The following is a 19,150-nucleotide window of genomic DNA, read 5'->3' as shown; positions in this document are numbered from 1 at the left end:
GATGTGACATTTTATTTTCTAAATGCTTTCTTTCCTTCTGTCCCTTTTCTTAGTAATAGTTCCTCACCAGGACTGTTGTTTTAGCCTTTCTAACATGGCTCTCCACTTTCAGCTTCCCCCATCTTTTCTCTGGTCCATCTCAAATACTGTCACACTAAAGTTTGAATCTCATCACCTAGATTCATTCACAGTCACCATACATAAAATCCAAAATCTTTAGGATGATCGAGAAAGGCCCCCATTTTCTGATTATGATCTATAGCCCCAGCCACATCAACTGACATTTTACCCAGGCATAGCCATGCTAATTCATTTCTATTTTTTCTTCTAATTAGCAACTGCACATGCTGATGCTGGTCTGAACTTTATTAAGACCTTTTCAAAGCCTTCCTTTTCTGTACCTTTAAAAATCTCTTTTAAGATATATTTAGTATATTACAAGTTAAATTTCTAAAATTACTTAGTTTACTACTATTTTTTTACTCTGAAAAAAAGGGAGTTTTTATACTTCTCTGTATCTCAAGAAGCCAGCATATTGTCTGGAAATGTATTTCCAGACTGATTTCCAGACTAGTCCAAACTGATTTAAAATAGTCTTCATTAAGTGGAGGAACATTTAGCATTTTCCTTGGGGTACATTTGGCTCAGAATATACCTTATGTGTTCAAATAGAGCTTACCTCAGATCTTAAGTAGTCAAAGTGCAGCCTAATTCACGCTGATATACTAGGAGTCAAGCTGAATCAACTATAGGTAAAGATCCACTGTCTTCTTTTGTGGTGGCAAGGCTAGAGGCCTTTAGATATGATGCATTTTTTGCCCTCTCCCACCATAGTCTAATAAAAAAAATGAGATAAAAAGTAATTTAAGTGGCAACGGTGACATTTTCCTATACAAGTAGAGTGTACTCTAAAACTAAGGTTTTCTATTGCCAAATCCAGTTTTCTTTCTGTTGTAACATGCAACTGTGGAGGCTGATATATTTTTTAAAGTCAAACAATATTATTTTAGAGAAATATATGCCATAAAAATTTTTCAATACTTAAACACCATACATATTTCAGTTTGCAATGTTATAAAGACCAAAGATTTTTCTGGAGTTTATTGAAGAATAAGAATTAAAATATTTACCATACAAAGAGAAAAATTTGGTATGAGGCAAAGATAGAATATAAGAGTGAGAACAGATACAAAGGAGTTTTAAGATTCCCACTAGGTATATCAATCTGGGGAAAGGAAAAGAAAATTTACATTTAGAAAATATTTTTAAATTGTGTCTTTGAGGGGCCCTAATACTAATACAAATTTACTATACAATACAAATACTAACACTAAAACTAATTTAGTATACATTACAAATACTAATACAAATTCAGTATACTATACTATACTATACTATACTATACTATACTATACCAATACAAATTTAACTTTACAATTGAAAAAGTATTTGATAAGAAATCTATCTAAAAGTCACAGGCTGTTGTTAGGGAGAATAATGACATGTAAATATTTTAGATCTATTAGGACAAGAATGAGTAAATAATGAGCCTTTTTTTCTCTGTGGGGAAACACGTCTAGTGGAATGTTCAAGTCATCTGGAAAAATCCAAAGAGGAATCAAAAAAGAAGACGGCACATAGCTCATTCCTTTCTGAATCATTAAGGTAAAGTTCATGGATTGTATTGTTGCTCCTCTAGTACTGGCAATGGAGATGCTTCTGCTGACTCATGATACAAAGTCCCTTGTGGTCACAAAGCAAGGCCTTCTGAACTTTCTTTGCAGAACACTTACTATAAAACTATTTAGCCTTCCCTTCTTTCTGATCTGCTGCCAAGTGGAAGGTAGCAAAAGAGTCGGTGTGAATATTTCATTATCAAGTTCTGCAAAATGTCACTGGATGACTTCTTAGGCCATGTATCAACTCAAAGAGGCATCTGACTCCAATAAATGATTCAAGGCAAGTTAGAATCAAATTTCTATTCAAAGTATGAATAATAAATACAATGAATAAGTTTATCTGACTTATAATAGGAGAAATATACCACACAGTTTCTTTGGCTCATCATAACATTTTTACATTCAATCATGGCATTTGAGGATCAGCTTATTCTTTTTTAAATAGCATAATGTTGTTTCATAAAATGGCTATTATCAGAATTATTTACCATTCCCTATTCATATATATTGTGATAATGATGCCACATTGTCTCTATTACTGTACCTTAATAACAAATCTGGAAATCAGGAAATGTTAGTCTTCAAATATGTTAAATTATCTCAAAGTTGTTTTGTTTATTCTAGGTCCTTCAAATTTTCAATGGATTTTAGAATAAATCTGTCAATTTGAACAAAAAATACAAACATTTTCTTGGGGGAATGTTTATAATCTATAGATGAATTGGGAAATATTTGACATCTTAGTAATAGTAATTTTTCTGATCCATGAATATAGTATATCTTTCCATTATTAAGTTTTTAATTTCTATCAGAGGGCTTTATTGTTTTTGATGTATGAGTCTTCATATTTTTGGTCATATTTATTATTATTTCATATTTTATTGATATTAATATGATATATTATTTTTATATTTCTAATATCTAGTTTTCCCTTGAAAGTATATAGAAATATAATTGATTTTTGAATGTTCACTCTATATGCTGCCACCTTAAAAAAGCCATTATCTGTTTTGCAGATTCAAATAAAAATTTTTTTATAAACAATTATGCCTGCAAATAAAGACTATGTTTTTCATTTTTACATAGATGATCAATTCTTATGCAAATTAAAATGATTTTATTTCTTACTTTCCAGTATAGATGCCTTTTATTTCTTTTTGTCTCTTTATTGAATTGACTAGGATTTCCAATACAATGTTTAATAAGTGATAAGAGAAGAAATTCTCATTTTGCTCCAGATCTTAGAGGAAACACATTTTGTCTTTCAACACTAGGATGTTAACTGCAGGTTTTTCAAGATTGTCATCAGATCGATATTCTTTGTTTTGAGATATATTTTGTTTAGTATGAATATATCCATTTCAGCTTTCTTTTGATTAATCTTAGCATACTATATCTTTTTTATCCTTTTCCTTTCAACAAAAATTTGTGTTTATTTTTAAGTGTATTTCTTATAAGCAGAATATACTTAGATCTGGCTTTTTAAACAACCCAATAAACTCTGCATTTTCATCATTGATGCATAGAGGAGCTGTTTTTAATGTAATTGTTGATATAGTTAGGTTTCAGACTAAAATTGTGCTGTGCATTTTCTAATTGCCCTATCTTTGTTCCCATTTCCTACTTTTTAGATTAATTAAATAATTTTTATGAGAGTATCATATCTTCTTTTTTGGATTACTAGCTATTTATCACTATTCCATTACCTTGGTGGTTGCTTTATGATTTATAATATACTTCTGAGACTACCTTCAAATGATACACCATTTCACATTTAGTATAATAACCGTATAATACTGTACTTTCATTTCTCCTCTCCCAGTATTTCTTTTAAGTTTATTAATTTATTTTGAGAGAGACAGAGAGAGCACGAGCAAGGGAGGGGCAGAGAAAGAGGGAGACAGGGAGAATCCCAAGCATGGGGCTGGAACTCAGGAAACCATGAGATCACCACCTGAGCCAAAATCCAGAGTCAGATGCTTAACTGACTGAGCCACCCAGCCGTCCTGATTCCCCTACCAGTCTTAATGCTATTGTTGTCATACATTTATCTTATACATATGGAAAAAAAAATACAACACACCTCTCATATTATACTATTTTTGTTTGTTTAACCATCATATATCTTTTAAATGTTCCAGATTTATATAATAAAAACTAATCTTACTTTTACCCATGTAGTTATCATTTCTGGTGATTTCCATTCTTTGTTCCAGCCGGTACCATGTTTTTCTGCAATCTGTGCTCTACCATTAATGTCACCCTATATGTATGTGTGTGAGTGTGTGTGTGTGTGTGTGTGTGTGTGTGTGTGTGTGTGTGTGTATATATATATATATATATATATATATATATATATATAATCTCAGGCATTATAGAAGTCTGATGTTAATCTTTTCCTATCTACCATGACCCTACTTAACTACTTGAATATATAAAATATGATTTAACTGCATTAATTACCTTGTCGGCCATAGTTTTTTAGTCAGTTTTAATTGATTATTTTGCTCCTCATTATGGTTCATATTTTTCTACTCCTTTGTTGCCTAGTCATCTTTAATTGGATGTCATACATTACAAAATTCACCTTGTTTGGTATTAAATACTTCTAAATATATGAATTATTCTTCAATTTTTTTCCAAGGCACATTTAATGTTACGTGGAAACCGTCTGATACTTTTGGATTTGTTAAGCAGAACCATGGCAGCATTTATTTTAGGGCTAGTCATTTCCTGTTACTAATATAACATTCCTCCAAATACTTTCTCTAATTCCATGAATCATTCCATTCCTATTGCTAGGGACAGGTGTTAGTCCCTCTAATTCTAATATAGTTCTTTCCCAAGAATTGGGCTGTTTCCTAAACACATGTATCTGTCATTATTCTACTGAATACTGATCTGCCAAATACTCAAGAGGCCCCACCGCAGATTTCTGAGACTTCTCTCCATGAAGGTCTTTTCTGTGACATTCTGTCTTGTGAGATCTCACTGACTTGGGCTCCTTGGACACTCGGCTCCCTCTCTTCAATCCAGGGTGGTTATCATATTTCTCTTGGTTTCCCCTGCATCAGTGCCTGGAATCTCTCTCAAGGAGGTAAGCTGGGACAATCACAGGGTCATTTCATTTGATTTTCACATCTCAGGAATCACTCTCTTTCAGTACCTGATGTCCAGTGTCTTGAAAAATGTTGTTTCATATATCCCCTCCCTCCCTTCCTTCTTTCCTTCCTTCCTACCTCCTTTTCTCCTTCTCTTTTTCCCTCTCTTTCTTCATTCCTTTTTGCCTTTATTTGTCTTCCTTCTGTCTTTCTTTTTCTTCTCTCCCTCTTTTGTTCTTTGTTGCTTCTCTAGGTGAGAAGGTGGGTCCAGTCCCTGTTACTCTGTCTTAGCCAGGCAGAAGGTCCAGTTATTTCACGGTGACTAATAAAATGATTAGAATATTATTTGGCCCAGGATTTTTTCATCTTAGTTTCTTTTTAAGAATTTTGAATTTATATACATATAATATGGGCATATTGCTTTTGCTAATGACAATTGACTGATCTAATATATAAAATATATTTATATTTTATAAATATATATTTATATATAAATATATATAAATATATTTATATTTAAATATAATATAAATATTTGTGTGAACTTCTCTACTGAAATTGCATACCAGTTTCTCAAAGGTAAATGTAAAAGTAGGCATCACATTTAAATTTTATTACAAATAAGAAAAAAACAACTCCAAGTTTATTTCCTAAATGTTAGAGTTCGAGGTTGAATCTCTGAGTTAGAAAGTCAGAGTGTTCTTGTATACATAAATTCAAAAATATAGATTTTAAAAATAGCCATATTTCCTATTTTTCCTTTTTTTTTTTTTTTTTGAAGCTCTGGTATTTTTGAATATTGGCCTAAAGAGACACCTTGGATATTTTAGTAGAATTCGAATCTACTAAAGAAATAAAGTTGTGTGTTTTATTGTTGATACAAAGAGATTTTGGGCATTCACCTCTTGAAAAACTATAAAATTGTTGAATTCTTCCTTTCCCTTATAGTATAAACCCTCCCAGTTTTCTGGTCTCATAATTTAAGTTGTTCCACCGTATTTTAGTCAAGATGGAAATGCTGAGTTACATGAGCAAATGTCAATCAACATCACTAAGGAAAAATGTGGCCTGGACACAGTGTCACAATTATGATAGAAACTCAAAATGAAAGATTACCTACAGTAATCGGTTATCTGAATTAGATTAAATCCACCAAAAGAATGGGAAAGGCCAAATTTAGAATTAACATCAACTAAATGCACTTTTTATTATTACAGGAGATTCTCAGATCATTTTCAAAAAGTACCATTCCTGTGACATGATCATCAGTCAAAATGATCTACCTCATAGACTTTCCACTCAAAACAGATATTTCTTGGGATCCTAAATTATAGCACACATTCTCTCTGGTCAGGAAAACCTATGTTAAGCTTTCATACACACTTATATCAATCTGTTTTCAAATTCTGGCCAGAAAAGTCAGCAAAGTAGTCATCCTAAAACTTATATGATACAACAGGTTTCTTTGTTGTTGTTGGTTTTTTTGTTTGCTTGCTTTTTGCTTATACTTGACTTAAAAATCTTCGAATATTTAAATCAGCTCAGATTATCAGTATCTATATCAGATGTTTTCCTCAAAGTTTGGAATAACATTATTTTAAATGTAGCAAGGTAAATTATTATTTGGCCAAACTAGTATGTAAATTCCAGAGCATTTGTTTTACAACTACTACAAAAATATCTGTGGTTATTTTAGATGGTAAAATAAAATCAGTAGAATCTTGTTACTTAGAGACTCTGTTTAAAATGCTGCATATTTTCATGTTCAGAAACTTGAAACTCTAAAATATGCTGTAGATCTTAGTTTTCTGTAAATTCCGTAAGAGTTCTTGGTCAAAAACAATGAAATGTGACTTAGAAACACATCATCTAAGTAATCATCAGAAGCATATTATCCCCCAGATACACAAATTATTTTTTGAGGCTTAGAAAAAAGAAACTAACTAAAACAAATATCTGATCAATATTATATTCTGTATTTGCCAAATGCTAATTTGATTGGATAGGGATTACTTTCAGATTATTTAAAATCACCATACCTTAAAGAGGTTAATAATATAGTTTACAAGGTATTCATTAGAAATTCATCAATGAAAAACAGAAAATGGTACTCAATTAGCATGGGGTTTTGTTTGTTTGTTTGTTTGTTTGTTATATTTGTTGTATTTGTTTCATTCTGCACTTATAGTCACATCTTTCACTCAGATGGTTCTGGAGTTTTGAGTACCTGCAGGTTCAATCAAGTGGTCTCATTTCTTTCTCCTTTATGATCTTCTTATTTTCCCTGAAGCAAGTGTGCTCAGAAGGGAGGGCACCTGGAAATTGTGGGCTTCTTTATAAAATGACGAATAATATTGATAAACCCATCCTAAAATAAATAAAAGAAGCTCTCCCCAAACAAGGTATCATCTGCTGCTAGTTCTGCTCTAAATAACAGTAGACTGTGTAACACTCCAGCCTGGGATAAATTAGCCAAGAAGACATAAATTTGAGTAAAATCACTCCATACTCTTTTTCACTATGAAACGGGGTTACAGGAAAATATGAACATGACTTCATTTTAGTGTTCCATAGAAGCATAGTTTAAGAACTCCTTTCCTGAATAAATAGCCTCTAACCATTTTTAAAGTTGCTTTTTCCTTTTGACTGAGGCAAGACTGATTTCTTAACATTCTCAACAAATACCTGGTTCAGGTCTCACCAACCTTCATGATAATTTAATGGTGTATGCTTTCTTCTGGTGACAATTTTCCGTATCAATTGTTCCGACCCTCAAAAGCAGATTTCTATCATAAAGCTCTCTTTTGGATTCAAAAATTAAATTAGTTTTCCCTAAGTCATTTCCTCATGGTGTTGTTTAATTATAAAGTAAAATGCACAGAATGAACCATACTTCAGAAAAAAAACTGAGTGATTTCTAACTTAGGCTAAGAAGTTCTCTTTGAGCCTTATGAGACATTGTCTGTCACTATTATTATTTTTATTTATATTATTTATTTTAATTTTTTCAACGTTTATGTATTTTTGAAGAGAGAGACAGAGCACAAGTGGAAGAGGGGTACAGAGAGAGAGAGAGAGAGAGAGAGAGAGAGAGAGAGAGATTCCGAAGCAGGCTTCAGGCTCTCAGCACTCAGCACAGAGCCCAACACAGGGCTCGAACCCACATACCGTGAGATCATGACCTGAGCCAAAGTCAGAGGCTTAACCGACTGAGCCAGGCATCCCACCCATTACTATTATTTTAAAAAGTCTATTTAAACATTCAAACAGAGAATCATTGCAACCAAGGGAATAGGAAAACTGCTTCAGCATAACTTTAGCTGTAGCTCCTTTCTTATGTTCTGTTGTGTTTGTTTGTTTAAGCAGAAGGAAAGGAGAATTAGCAAAGTGGCCTGGAATATGGTGTCTGGATCTGAGAGTAAGAAGACAAAGTGCAGCTGTACTATGTGCAAGTCTATGATTCTGGGCACATTAATTAGCTGTCTGTACCTCAGTCTTCTCATCTATCTAATCATTATACCTAAGGGATACATAATTGTTCCAGAATCAAAGGACTGTTCTGAATATTAAATTGCACAGTATAAACATTCAACATGCTATCTAGCAAATAGGAAGTTCTTAATCAATGTCACTCACTATGATTATGACAAATATTTATTCACTTAACAGTGTTTATTGAGTAACTACATGCTCTATGATAGGGACAAAATGATGAGCAAAATGGAAATAGTCTGTCCACTGGGCAATGTTTTTAAATTTTTTTAATGTTTATTCATCTTAGAGAGGGAGGGGGGGCAGAAGGAGAGAGGGTGATACAGAATCCAAAGTAGGCTCCAGAGTTCAAGCTGTCAGCACAGAGCCCTATGCAGGGATTGAACTCACCAACCATGAGACCATGATCTGAGCTGAAGTCTGATGCTTAATAGCTTTATCAACTGAGCCATCCAGGTGCCCCAGGGCAATTTTTGTTAGAGACAAACAATAAAAACAACATAGATATTAATATGCAGTTACAGGTGACAATGAGAAATTGAAAAAAAAAAAGTAGAGAGTATTTAGTTACTCCAAGAACATGGAATGAGCAGATGCAATAAATTTTTAAAAATGTAAATTAATTCGCCTAGGGGATCAACGGATGCTTCTTTGAGAAATGTACAAAGCTCTTAATCAAGACATCTCAATGATAAATAGGAATGAATTCAGAAAAGGGTGGGTTGAGGGAAGGAGAGCCAACATGCAAGGAGACAAAACAAGCTTGTGAGGCCCAAAGATAGAGAAAAATATTAAGGGAGGACACGGAGTCTGGAAGACAGAGGGTAAGAGGGAGGTTGGTGAGGGAAGGGCCTTGATAATAGACAAGAGACAGATCATCCAAGGTCCATCTGTGCAGAGTATGGATTGTGGTCAGAGGGTGGTGGCAATACTTAAAAAAAAAAAAAAGGAAAAAGAAAGAAAAGGAGAATCTGGGTGTGGCAAAATAGTTCATATTTTCATTTTAAATTTTTCATTCACTCCACTATCAGAGAATGGATTATATGTGGCAAAATTAATGAGTGAGGATGATGCGAATGGCAGTGGCAGAAGCTGAGTTGAAAGGGGATAGTATATTGGAATTAGGTGCAAACAATGGAGATGGAGGGATGTGGCACAGATAGAAGAAGGGAATTTTTGAAGAAAAAGTGACAGTGCTTGGTGGAATAGTGAAAACAATGGAGAAGAGCATGTTGGCAAATATGACCCTGAATTTTTGGCTTGTACAACCTAATGCATGGAAAGCTGTTCTCTGAGATAAAGAAGGAAACTGAGCAAGAGAGAGGGGGACATTTATGAGTTCAGTTTTGTACAATGTTGTATTTATATTGTGTCTCCACAAGAGAGGTCAAGCAGAGAGGTGGGTGTGTGAAACCAGAGGTCAGGGGCAGGTCCAAATTTTGAGATACAAATTTCGAGATTCAGGTTGTGGACAGCAGTTGAAACCATGGAATCAGATGACTGCATTCCGTGAGAACTGAGAAAACTAAAAAAGGAAGCAGTTGACCATGACATCTCCTTTCCCACTCACATTACTACAAACCGTGAAAATATAAATATTTCTCTTTGGTTCTTAGATTACTACCTATAGAACTTTGGATAAAAATATCCACACCAAGAATGTATGATAATCTGAATAGCTAGATTACATACTTTCCAACAACTAAGTTCTCAATGAAGTAGAGAAAATAAATGACTAATCACATAGATGAGGAACCTATTACCATAGTCAGAATTCTTAATGGTGTAATGGTTAAGGTATTAGAATACTGAGATTTCTTTATGTATGCCTAGTAGGGTGGGACCAGATGAGGTCTGGGTTCAGGTAATAAATTAGTTTACCAGTGGCTTCCTGCTGCCTTTATGTTTAAACTCCATTATAGTTTCCCAGAATTCTGAGATTACAGGAAGTTTTCCCTTGAACATCCCCAGCAGCTGTTTGAACAAGTGAAACCAACTGAGTGACTTTTACTTGTCTAAACCAATCTTCCTAACTAGCATGAAACCAAATGAATAAACAGAAGATCAGAAAATGAAGAGAAAAGAAAGGGGTCAGCTCTTGTTTCATACATGAAGATTAATTTAGCATGGAAGTCACAACTGATAAAACAAGATGCTAAATATCAAATGGGACTTCACAGTATGGTTAGATAATAATAACTCAAGTAATCAAAATTATCATGCGGGGTTTAGATGGTTTATGTACTCACTGATCAATATAAACACTATGTAGATTCCCTGCATGTGCTAAGATAGAAACAAAAGAAAATGCACATTACTGATTATTTTACATATTATTTTGCATTCAGTACTTTGGAAATTCTGTCTTTTCTGAGAAGTGAACCCTATTCTTACCACATATTAAAATTCATATATATAATTATAATATATATGCAATATCTATATATGGCTAACTCAAGTCTAGTAGCATGGTTTTAATCGATCATGAGCATAGAACCAATGCTCTATGAAGGTTTGGAAACTCATGAAATCCACACTATCAGTAATAACTCCTTTTTCCAGTGAGAAGCTCAAATTTTTCTAAACTATTTATGTCTTAACACAATTTTAAAAATAAAATTAGACCTGATTTTTAATATTTTAAACATGCAAGAACTCATAGGAAACCATCATTCCAATAGCAAAGATGGTTTTGGTGGGACTTGCTTATATTCAGAATTCTTTTTATATACAACTCTTTGTGAGTAAAAACGATATACATTCAAAAGTGAGGGACCAGAAGTTACATCTGATGGGTGTTTTGTGCCTAAGTGTTCTATTGGTTATGACTTTTATTTTTTTTATTTATTATAATTTCTTAAGTCAATATTCTATTAGTATTTTCAAATTCTTCAACTTACATAAAAATCTTCAGAAATTACTCATGACAAATATGTCTCATTTACTTAAAAGTGTATTTGTTGTAAAACAAATTTAAAAAAATTATTAAACATTAGTGTTTTCAGAAGGTCACATATTTTAAGCTGGTTTTAAGACTTTAGAGAATTGAAAAAAATAATCTATTTTTTATAAAGTCTCTTAGTCATAAAATATCAGTTTCAATAAAGTAGTAATTAGTAAATATTTAACATAATGTTTTCTTTTACATATATAAAATGAATTGCTAAATGCTTATGATTTCTGAAAACTAAAAAAAATGGTTTTAAATATTCTACACTAAAGGAGGTAAAGCTCAACATATTTGATAGAAAAAAGGCTTAAACTATAATAACTAGTAAATACATAAATCAAATTACTTTATGGTATTGGTGGTACCCAAAGTTATAACCATTTTGGTAAAATATCTTACTTAATTGAATAATATATAGACTAATATTTAGGTCCGCTATATATGGGAAAAAAAAACTTTGTCATACTTGAAAATTACAAATTAAACTTCCTCCTTTTTAATAAATACATTACATTAAATGTCTTAACATATTAGAGTATATCCAAGGCTCTTCCATATAATCCACATAATTGAAAATTGTAAGGATATTTTTTCATATCTTTAATTTCACATTTGTCAACATCATGAAAGAGCACCTACAGTATTATTTTGTGCATTCCTTTTGTGACTTAATCAACTTTATAAGAAGGTGATTCAGTCAACCAGAAGTTTAAAAAGTTGTTTCTGTTTTGTTATTGAGAGGTAATTAAATTTAATAAACATATCCATTATAATTTTCCTATGTTTCCTATGTTTCTTCAATAATGTATCCTGATATCATATGAATTTAAATGCAAATCTTTTCATATCCTCATTATATGCCAAAACTAGTAGTGAATAATGAGTCAATTCTCTAAAAATGTAAAACTCAGAAGTTTTATGTGTCTGAAGGTTTTCTATAAGTCTTGAAGGTAGAATTCTTCTAAAAGAATCTAATATTGGAAATAGACAAAACATAAATGTTGACCTACCACCTAAAGATCCCATCCTAAACCACCGAATAAGAACAGCTGAATGCAAACAGGCTCAGCAACAGTTTAATTCTAAGACTCTGAATAAGGCAAAAGTGAAGACACAGGAAGATAAAAAGGGAAGTTAGAATAGAGAATAACAACACTGCATTTCATGGAAGAATAAAAAAGAGAAAAAGAAAATGCTGCTGTCCAGTGGCCTCCTTTCACGCACCTCATTAGTTCTGGTATATAGATTCAAGACACAGGGATCCTAGATAACACGCTAAGTCAATTTCTAGCAGTACATGAGATCCTTGTGACTGGTGTTTAAAACAAGTTTCATCTCACATCAGGTAACGGGAATACTGATGTGACAGAAGACGACAGAAGAACACCATCATCTCAGAAATATGAGACCCACTCCACTGAAAGATTTACCAAAATGCATATATATTCAATTTGTGATTACAACTCTGAAAACTTGCGAAAAGCAAAACCATATGAATGCGCCTGTAGAAATTAATGAGCAAACTTTCAGTGAGATGATATAAACTTGGGTAATAAAAGCCAAGCTGGCATCTCTCAATCAAATTTTTCAACCTGAAACGTTTTAGTCTTAGTAACTACCAAAGCCCACAGGGGAGAGGGGAAATCAGTGGAAACTGGGAGATGCTTGGATGCCCCATGGGGTCTTACTGTACCTGTGTCCACATCCTTCACCTGTTGCCTGGCTTGAGTTGGCCGGCTCCACTTTGAGCTCTTGCAGGACCAGCCCTTTATCGTGTGGTCCAGGAAAGTCCATGCCTGGCACCTCCTCCTCCTCTAGAGACTCCACGTAGAAGAGAGTCCTGGCTGGCTGTTGGGTGCCCTGCCCCGGCGCCCCTTGCTGCAATCTTGTGGCCACTGGCAGCAGGGTGCCATTCAGTGGATTAAAGGAAGAGGAGGAAGACGAAGGGGAGGAAGACGAAGGAGAGGAGGAAGAAGAGGAAGGCTTCTTCCAGAAAGTGCTCACGCTGCCCTTCTCTTGGCTTTTGAGCAGGCGGCTCTGACTGGGGCCCCAGTGCTCGAAGCTGCCGCTGCCGTCCGGTTGCAGGCAGCCGCCCCCCGCCGGGCCGCCTGGGGCTGGCGACGGGTGGCTGAAGAGTTTCCAGCGGAGTCGCAGGATGTGCTTCACATCGAAGTCTTTTCTCCCAGAGCCTGACATGCTTGACGCAAGAAGGCAAAGAGACCTCAGCGGGCGCGGGAGTAGACAGAGCAGCTGGTGGGGGAGGCCAGCAGAGCTCGGGGTTGGAGGAGGCGGCGGACTGCGCCCTCTGCACCCCGGGAGCACTCGCGGCGAGGCGGGCTGCGCGCCCTGCTAGGCAACCACCCGAGCGCGGACGGCAGAGCCGCGCCGCTCAGCTGCGGTCAGGTCCGCAAGGACCCGCGCGTGGGGAGCCCACCGGCTGCGAGCAGAGGCAGGAGCCGGACGCAGAGGGCTGAGAATCCTTGATCCGCCCGCGGGGGCCCCGTGGTTACGGCAGGGAGGGACGACCCTGGTGATGGAGGTGCGCGAAGAAGGGAGGTCTGCACGCTCGGAAGCCAGGGAGGCGGCGGCAGCTGGATACACCTCCCTGGGATGCACCCGTGGCAAAACCTCAGTCGGGAAGGTGTCGGCTCTCCTGTCCTTGCAGCTCAGAGTTCAGTGCCTGGAGAGCGCAGAGAGAGAGAGAGAGAGGGAGAGAGAGCGAGATAGAGCGAGCGAGAGAGAGAGCGCGCCCCAAGTCGCGAAGAAGCGCACCCCCTAGTCTTCTCGGTGCACCTGCGCCCCTGTGCCTGGCCTCTCCGAGGATGCTCTGAGAGCTTGCCGGGTGTCTTTGAGAAAGTCAAATGCCTTCTGCAAGGCGAGAAGGGGTGGTTTTATATAGTCAGTTTGTAAAAGAGAAGAATAAATATTCCAGAAAATATAGGAAGGCAAAAGGAAAAGCCCGCCCGTGAAGCTGTCAAGGTCCTCACAGTACAATTTTCTCTCTGCCTCATCGCCTCCTCCTCCCCTGTAAGTGACGCAGATGTGCACTGGGGCCTATACGGAGAGATGGAGGGAGGGAGGGAAGGCTTCAATCTTCTTTATGCAAGTGAGTCTGCCGCTCTTATTGTCCCCTTGCTAGGTCCTGTCACCTTTTTTCATCCCCTTTCCTCACTACATTACTGTGTGGCAATAAAAGTAAAACAAACAGGCATTATGCTTTAGTATCAGTAAACACCAAACGTGAATCATGGCAACGTGAACTTAATAGGCTGCCATAGGTTTGCAGGTTGCATGTTAAGGGCTTGAATTATTTAATAAACCACATCCTTTAACCTTTAGCCTTGGTTTGTCCGTAGTGAGACACAAGAAACAGTGATGCTGGCATCAAAGAGTGATAATGCCACCATTCTGACACATTGTGATTCTGCCATTAACACACTCAGGCAGCGCTTCGTCTTGGGGTCCAGAGGCGTGCTGGAGAAATTTTAAGATGGGCATCTGAGTGCAGGGGACGACTTTTGCAAAATCAGTGTGTTCGGTGTGTAGCTTTGGAATGAAAGCTGTTGTTCGTGTAAACCAAGCAGTGGAATAAAATGATAAAAGAGAATTTCCAGGCATAACCTTCTGGTGCATAAATCATGATACAGAATGCATAGAAGAGTTTGGGCAATGAACAAATACATCCAAAGGCTACTATCCTGCAAAAATCTCCTGTTTGAAGAAGGGAAGATAGATGTGTTTTCCCTTATACCTATACTTAGAACGATGAGGATTATGATGCCTTTCTAGCTATGACTACTTGGAAATTTTTCATCGTTTTCCTTTAATGAGCCATTAAAATAGAACCCAGTCACCTTTGCTGAAGGCAAAAGGAGGTGAGAAGCAGCAGGTTCCTTAAGTACATGGTGAATGTGGCTGTTGTTCATTTGTGAAACTCACAGCTTCAGCGACCCCCATCAGGGCACAGGGATCACATATTAAAGTGCAGTTATATTACTGTTCTGTTGCCTCTTCTTGAGCAGTAAAGTTAAATAGAAACCAAAGCTAAGTATGAAGTCATTCCTAAACAAAGTTGGCCATTTTAACAAAACAATGAATTAAGCACACAATTTTCCCCCCACTTTCAGGGGAAGAAAAATCACTGATGTGCATTTTAAATATTGATTTATGCCACAACAGCTGGACTGCAATCCCCAGTGCCTTGATTTTTTCTTTGTTTAAAAGAAAAGAGAGAGAGAGAGAGAGCGAAAGAATAAAAAAAAAAAAAAGTCCTTTAAAGCAACAATGGTGACAGATCATTTTTATCCAAGAACTGAATCAAGCAAGCATTTCCCTTAGGGAAGAAAGCAGTGTATGAAATTACACATCACAAACAGGACAGAGAAACTTTCCATCAGAGGTAATGTAGAAATTTCAGATGCAGCAAATTAAATGATTTATATAGAAATTCGTGCTTCATATATTTTCTAACTTGAAATAATTTTAACTTAATTAAAATAACAAAAATACAAGGCTGTCATATGCATATATTCTTCATTGATTAATATCTATAAACTTTCAAAAACTGTAATATAAAATTCATTTTTGTTGTCATTCTGAAATTCCATTTTGTATGCCTCTTTTACTCTACAATACTGGTATTACTATTATATAGCTTAAAAGTCTATTTGAAAGAGTAATTTATATGATCCAAAAGAAATATATATTGAGTTTCATTATAAAGGAACATGAATTAAAAAGATTAAGGCATATTTAACAAATGATGACCAATGTAGTTACTGTGGTAGCGATATTTTTTATGCTTTGTCAGCATTTGGTGGTCTTATACTGATATCTTATGTGCTGAAAACACTGTTGCAAGCTACTATTTAAAATAGCTACTTTTCTATATTTATCAAGCTGCATACAATAATCAGTCTTGCTGAGGAACACGTTTAAACATAATTCATTTGGGGCGCCTGGGTGGCGCAGTCGGTTAAGCGCCTGACTTCAGCCAGGTCACGATCTCACGGTCCGGGAGTTCGAGCCCCGCGTCAGGCTCTGGGCTGATGGCTCAGAGCCTGGAGCCTGTTTCTGATTCTGTGTCTCCCTCTCTCTCTCTGCCCCTCCCCCGTTCATGCTCTGTCTCTCTCTATCCCAAAAATAAATAAACGTTGAAAAAAAAATAAACATAATTCATTTAAATTATCAAGTAAAATACATAGGATTTAGAAAATAAAATATGCCTGAAATCATGTTAAAGTGAAATTATTGAAGAAAATGATTGATTATATTCTTAAAATTTAGTATTTATTTATTATTAATTATTGTTACTAGACTATTATTAAGAAACAAGGAGGAAAAGACGGAGGATAAAATAAAGTATTAAAGGAAGGGGAGGAAGGGGAAAGAAATGAAAGAGGAAGAAAGAAAGAAAGAAAGAAAGAAAGAAAGAAAGAAAGAAGATACAAAGAAAGAAAGAAAGAAAGAAAAAGAAAGGAAGAAAAAAAGAAAGAAAATGAAAGAAAGAAAAAAGAATGAAGGAAGGAAGAAAAAAATGAAGGAAAGAAAAGAATTTACTAAGATATCATGATTTAGCTTAACATATTAGAAAAAATCGTGGAAAAACATGCCTTTTGAAATATTGCACTCATTAATTTATTTAACGACTATTCAAAATTTTTTAAAAAATTAATTGAGCGTTTACTACATACTGGGTCCAGTGCCAAGTAGTAGTATATATGGCAGAATTATGTTCCTTGCCGCTGGCTGAAGATCTAACAAAAAAGATTGTTTAGCCAATCCTAATTAATAATTCACTAGAAAGTCAGGTAAATTAAGATTTAAGATCTCCAAGTTCATAAAAGGCACTGACATAACAAAGATAATTTTTTAAAACAATCTTAACAATCACATTACATTTAGTTTTAAAGACAAAATCAACTCAATTACTCTAAACTTATTTAATTAAATTGAATTGTTTTCAGTCAATCAGGATCTTTCAGATGAGTGTTCATATTGCCATAATTTCCTGACACAACCTTAGCAAAAATGCTTCATCAGGATACTACAAATCTGGAGGATGCTCAAGCATTTACAACTACATACATGTACGAAACTCTTTACATTATTATTTCATCCAAACTGGATGTTAACTACGCCATACTGAAAGTTCCTACAACTTAAATATTTAAGCAATACACAAATTTGGATTTGGACCCAAGCATTTTCTTGGCTGAGGACTTTTTCCTCTTAGTAACTGTTTTCTAAAATACAGTTAGATGTGTGCTTATCCAGGAAAAGTGAATTCTGATACTCTTGAATCTTTTTGACAGCCTTCTACAATGTCAAACAAGTTGCCTCTATGTAATAACACTCAACAAAAGCATTTTAATGGCCAATTATGATCCTGTTTGAAACTTCATGTCTTATGATGGGGACTGTATTTTTGTTTTTGTTTATCTATGCTTTATTTTAATGACACATATCTATGCACATTACCAGAAAATTATTTAAAACAGGTGGATATCATTTAAATTGAGTACCCAGCATTGTGGATGTGTAAATGAAATGAAGATTGTTTTGTAATGACATTTTCTTTCCAAAAATGAATGGAACATATAGCACTAACATATAGCACTAATATTAAGTGATCTTATGGATAATATCAAAGCCTCTTACTTTTGCTTAAAGCACATAATCATAGCCTGTTCAACATCTATTAATCTTCATTACAGTATAGGTATAGTTTAGTTAAGTAGCAATTGAGTGACTGCTTAATAAACATCATTTGTAGACGTATTGATCCGGAGGGGCCAATTTAGTCCACTCTACCTCTTTGGTTTATTTGACCTTTTGATTTGAATCAGGCGATAAATGTATACACTTGAGAAATTCTCATAAGTAAACTACTGAGTTAACTGCATGAATTCAGGAATTCAAATGGCACTAACATAATGCATTCATATTTATGATGACCCAGGCTTTATTTAAGTATGCTTTTATTTGCCAAAATCATGTGCAGAAAGTCCAAGGTGGCTTGGGAAAATTCATTATTTTGACTTTTGTACTAGGTCCTGTTTGGTTATTTAATACTGCTCATGGCAATATGATATGATTAAAGGAACCCTTACCTCTTTTATGAAAATAGTTCCACAAATATGTAAGTATAGATTTGTGTGTATATATATATATATATATATATATATTTAATGTAGATATAGATACATTTAATATATAATTATTTTTCAAGAATATTTTCTACTATAGAAAATATTTGGGGGAATCACATGACTGATTTTGTACATATAGCGATCTTTTAAAAAAAATTTTTTTTAACGTTTATTTATTTTTGAGACAGAGAGAGACAGAGCATGAATGGGGGAGGGTCAGAGAGAGGGAGACACAGAATCTGAAACAGGCTCCAGGCTCTGAGCTGTCAGCACAGAGCCCTACGCGAGGCTCAAACTTACAGACCCGCGAGATCATGACCTGAGCCGAAGTTGGCCGCTTAACCGACTGAGCCACCCAGGCGCCCCTATGTAGCAATCTTTTAAAGAGAAAACTGCCTAACTAACGCTTTATGTTTTCTAAAGTGTAATTTCCATAGTATAATTTCATTATTTTACATATTATATGTAAATTTTCCAGGATCATTTTGACATATTGTGTGCCCCATGGAATTTTTACCATTAATATCAAAATAAAATAGTAAGATTATACTGTATAAAATGCAGAAGCTTGGAAGTTGTAAGAAAGAGGTTATGATGTCTATATAAATATAGATAAAATAACAAATTAAAATTACTAGTTTTAACATCACTACATTTTCTTTTCTGCTTAGAAGACCTAAAAATACCCTCTTCTTGTAAGCCAAACTACACTTGGGTGATGTTTTACTGTCTCAGGTCTCATTTGGACACAAGTAATATTTCTACACTTGCATCTTC

At 35.1% G+C, this 19,150-nt stretch overlaps 1 protein-coding gene across 2 annotated transcripts in view; it reads right to left on the bottom strand.

Moving 5' to 3' along the window:
* The window catches only part of KLHL1 (kelch like family member 1), a 362,363-nt gene extending 348,133 nt beyond the window's left edge, over positions 1-14,230 (bottom strand). For both annotated transcript variants that reach the window (XM_040487388.1, XM_040487389.1), the window contains exon 1: positions 12,916-14,230. In XM_040487388.1, coding sequence (XP_040343322.1) covers positions 12,916-13,418 — 503 coding nt within the window. In that variant the 5' untranslated portion in view covers positions 13,419-14,230. The remainder of the gene's footprint in view (positions 1-12,915) is intronic.
* Positions 14,231-19,150: the final 4,920 nt, after the last annotated feature.

The sequence above is a fragment of the Herpailurus yagouaroundi genome, unplaced genomic scaffold, assembly GCF_014898765.1.
Source record: "Herpailurus yagouaroundi ecotype Mexico unplaced genomic scaffold, PumYag 164, whole genome shotgun sequence".
NCBI lineage: Eukaryota > Metazoa > Chordata > Mammalia > Carnivora > Felidae > Herpailurus > Herpailurus yagouaroundi.
The sequence above is the reverse complement of the archived record's forward strand: the minus strand, read 5'-3'. Positions and strand labels throughout refer to the sequence as shown.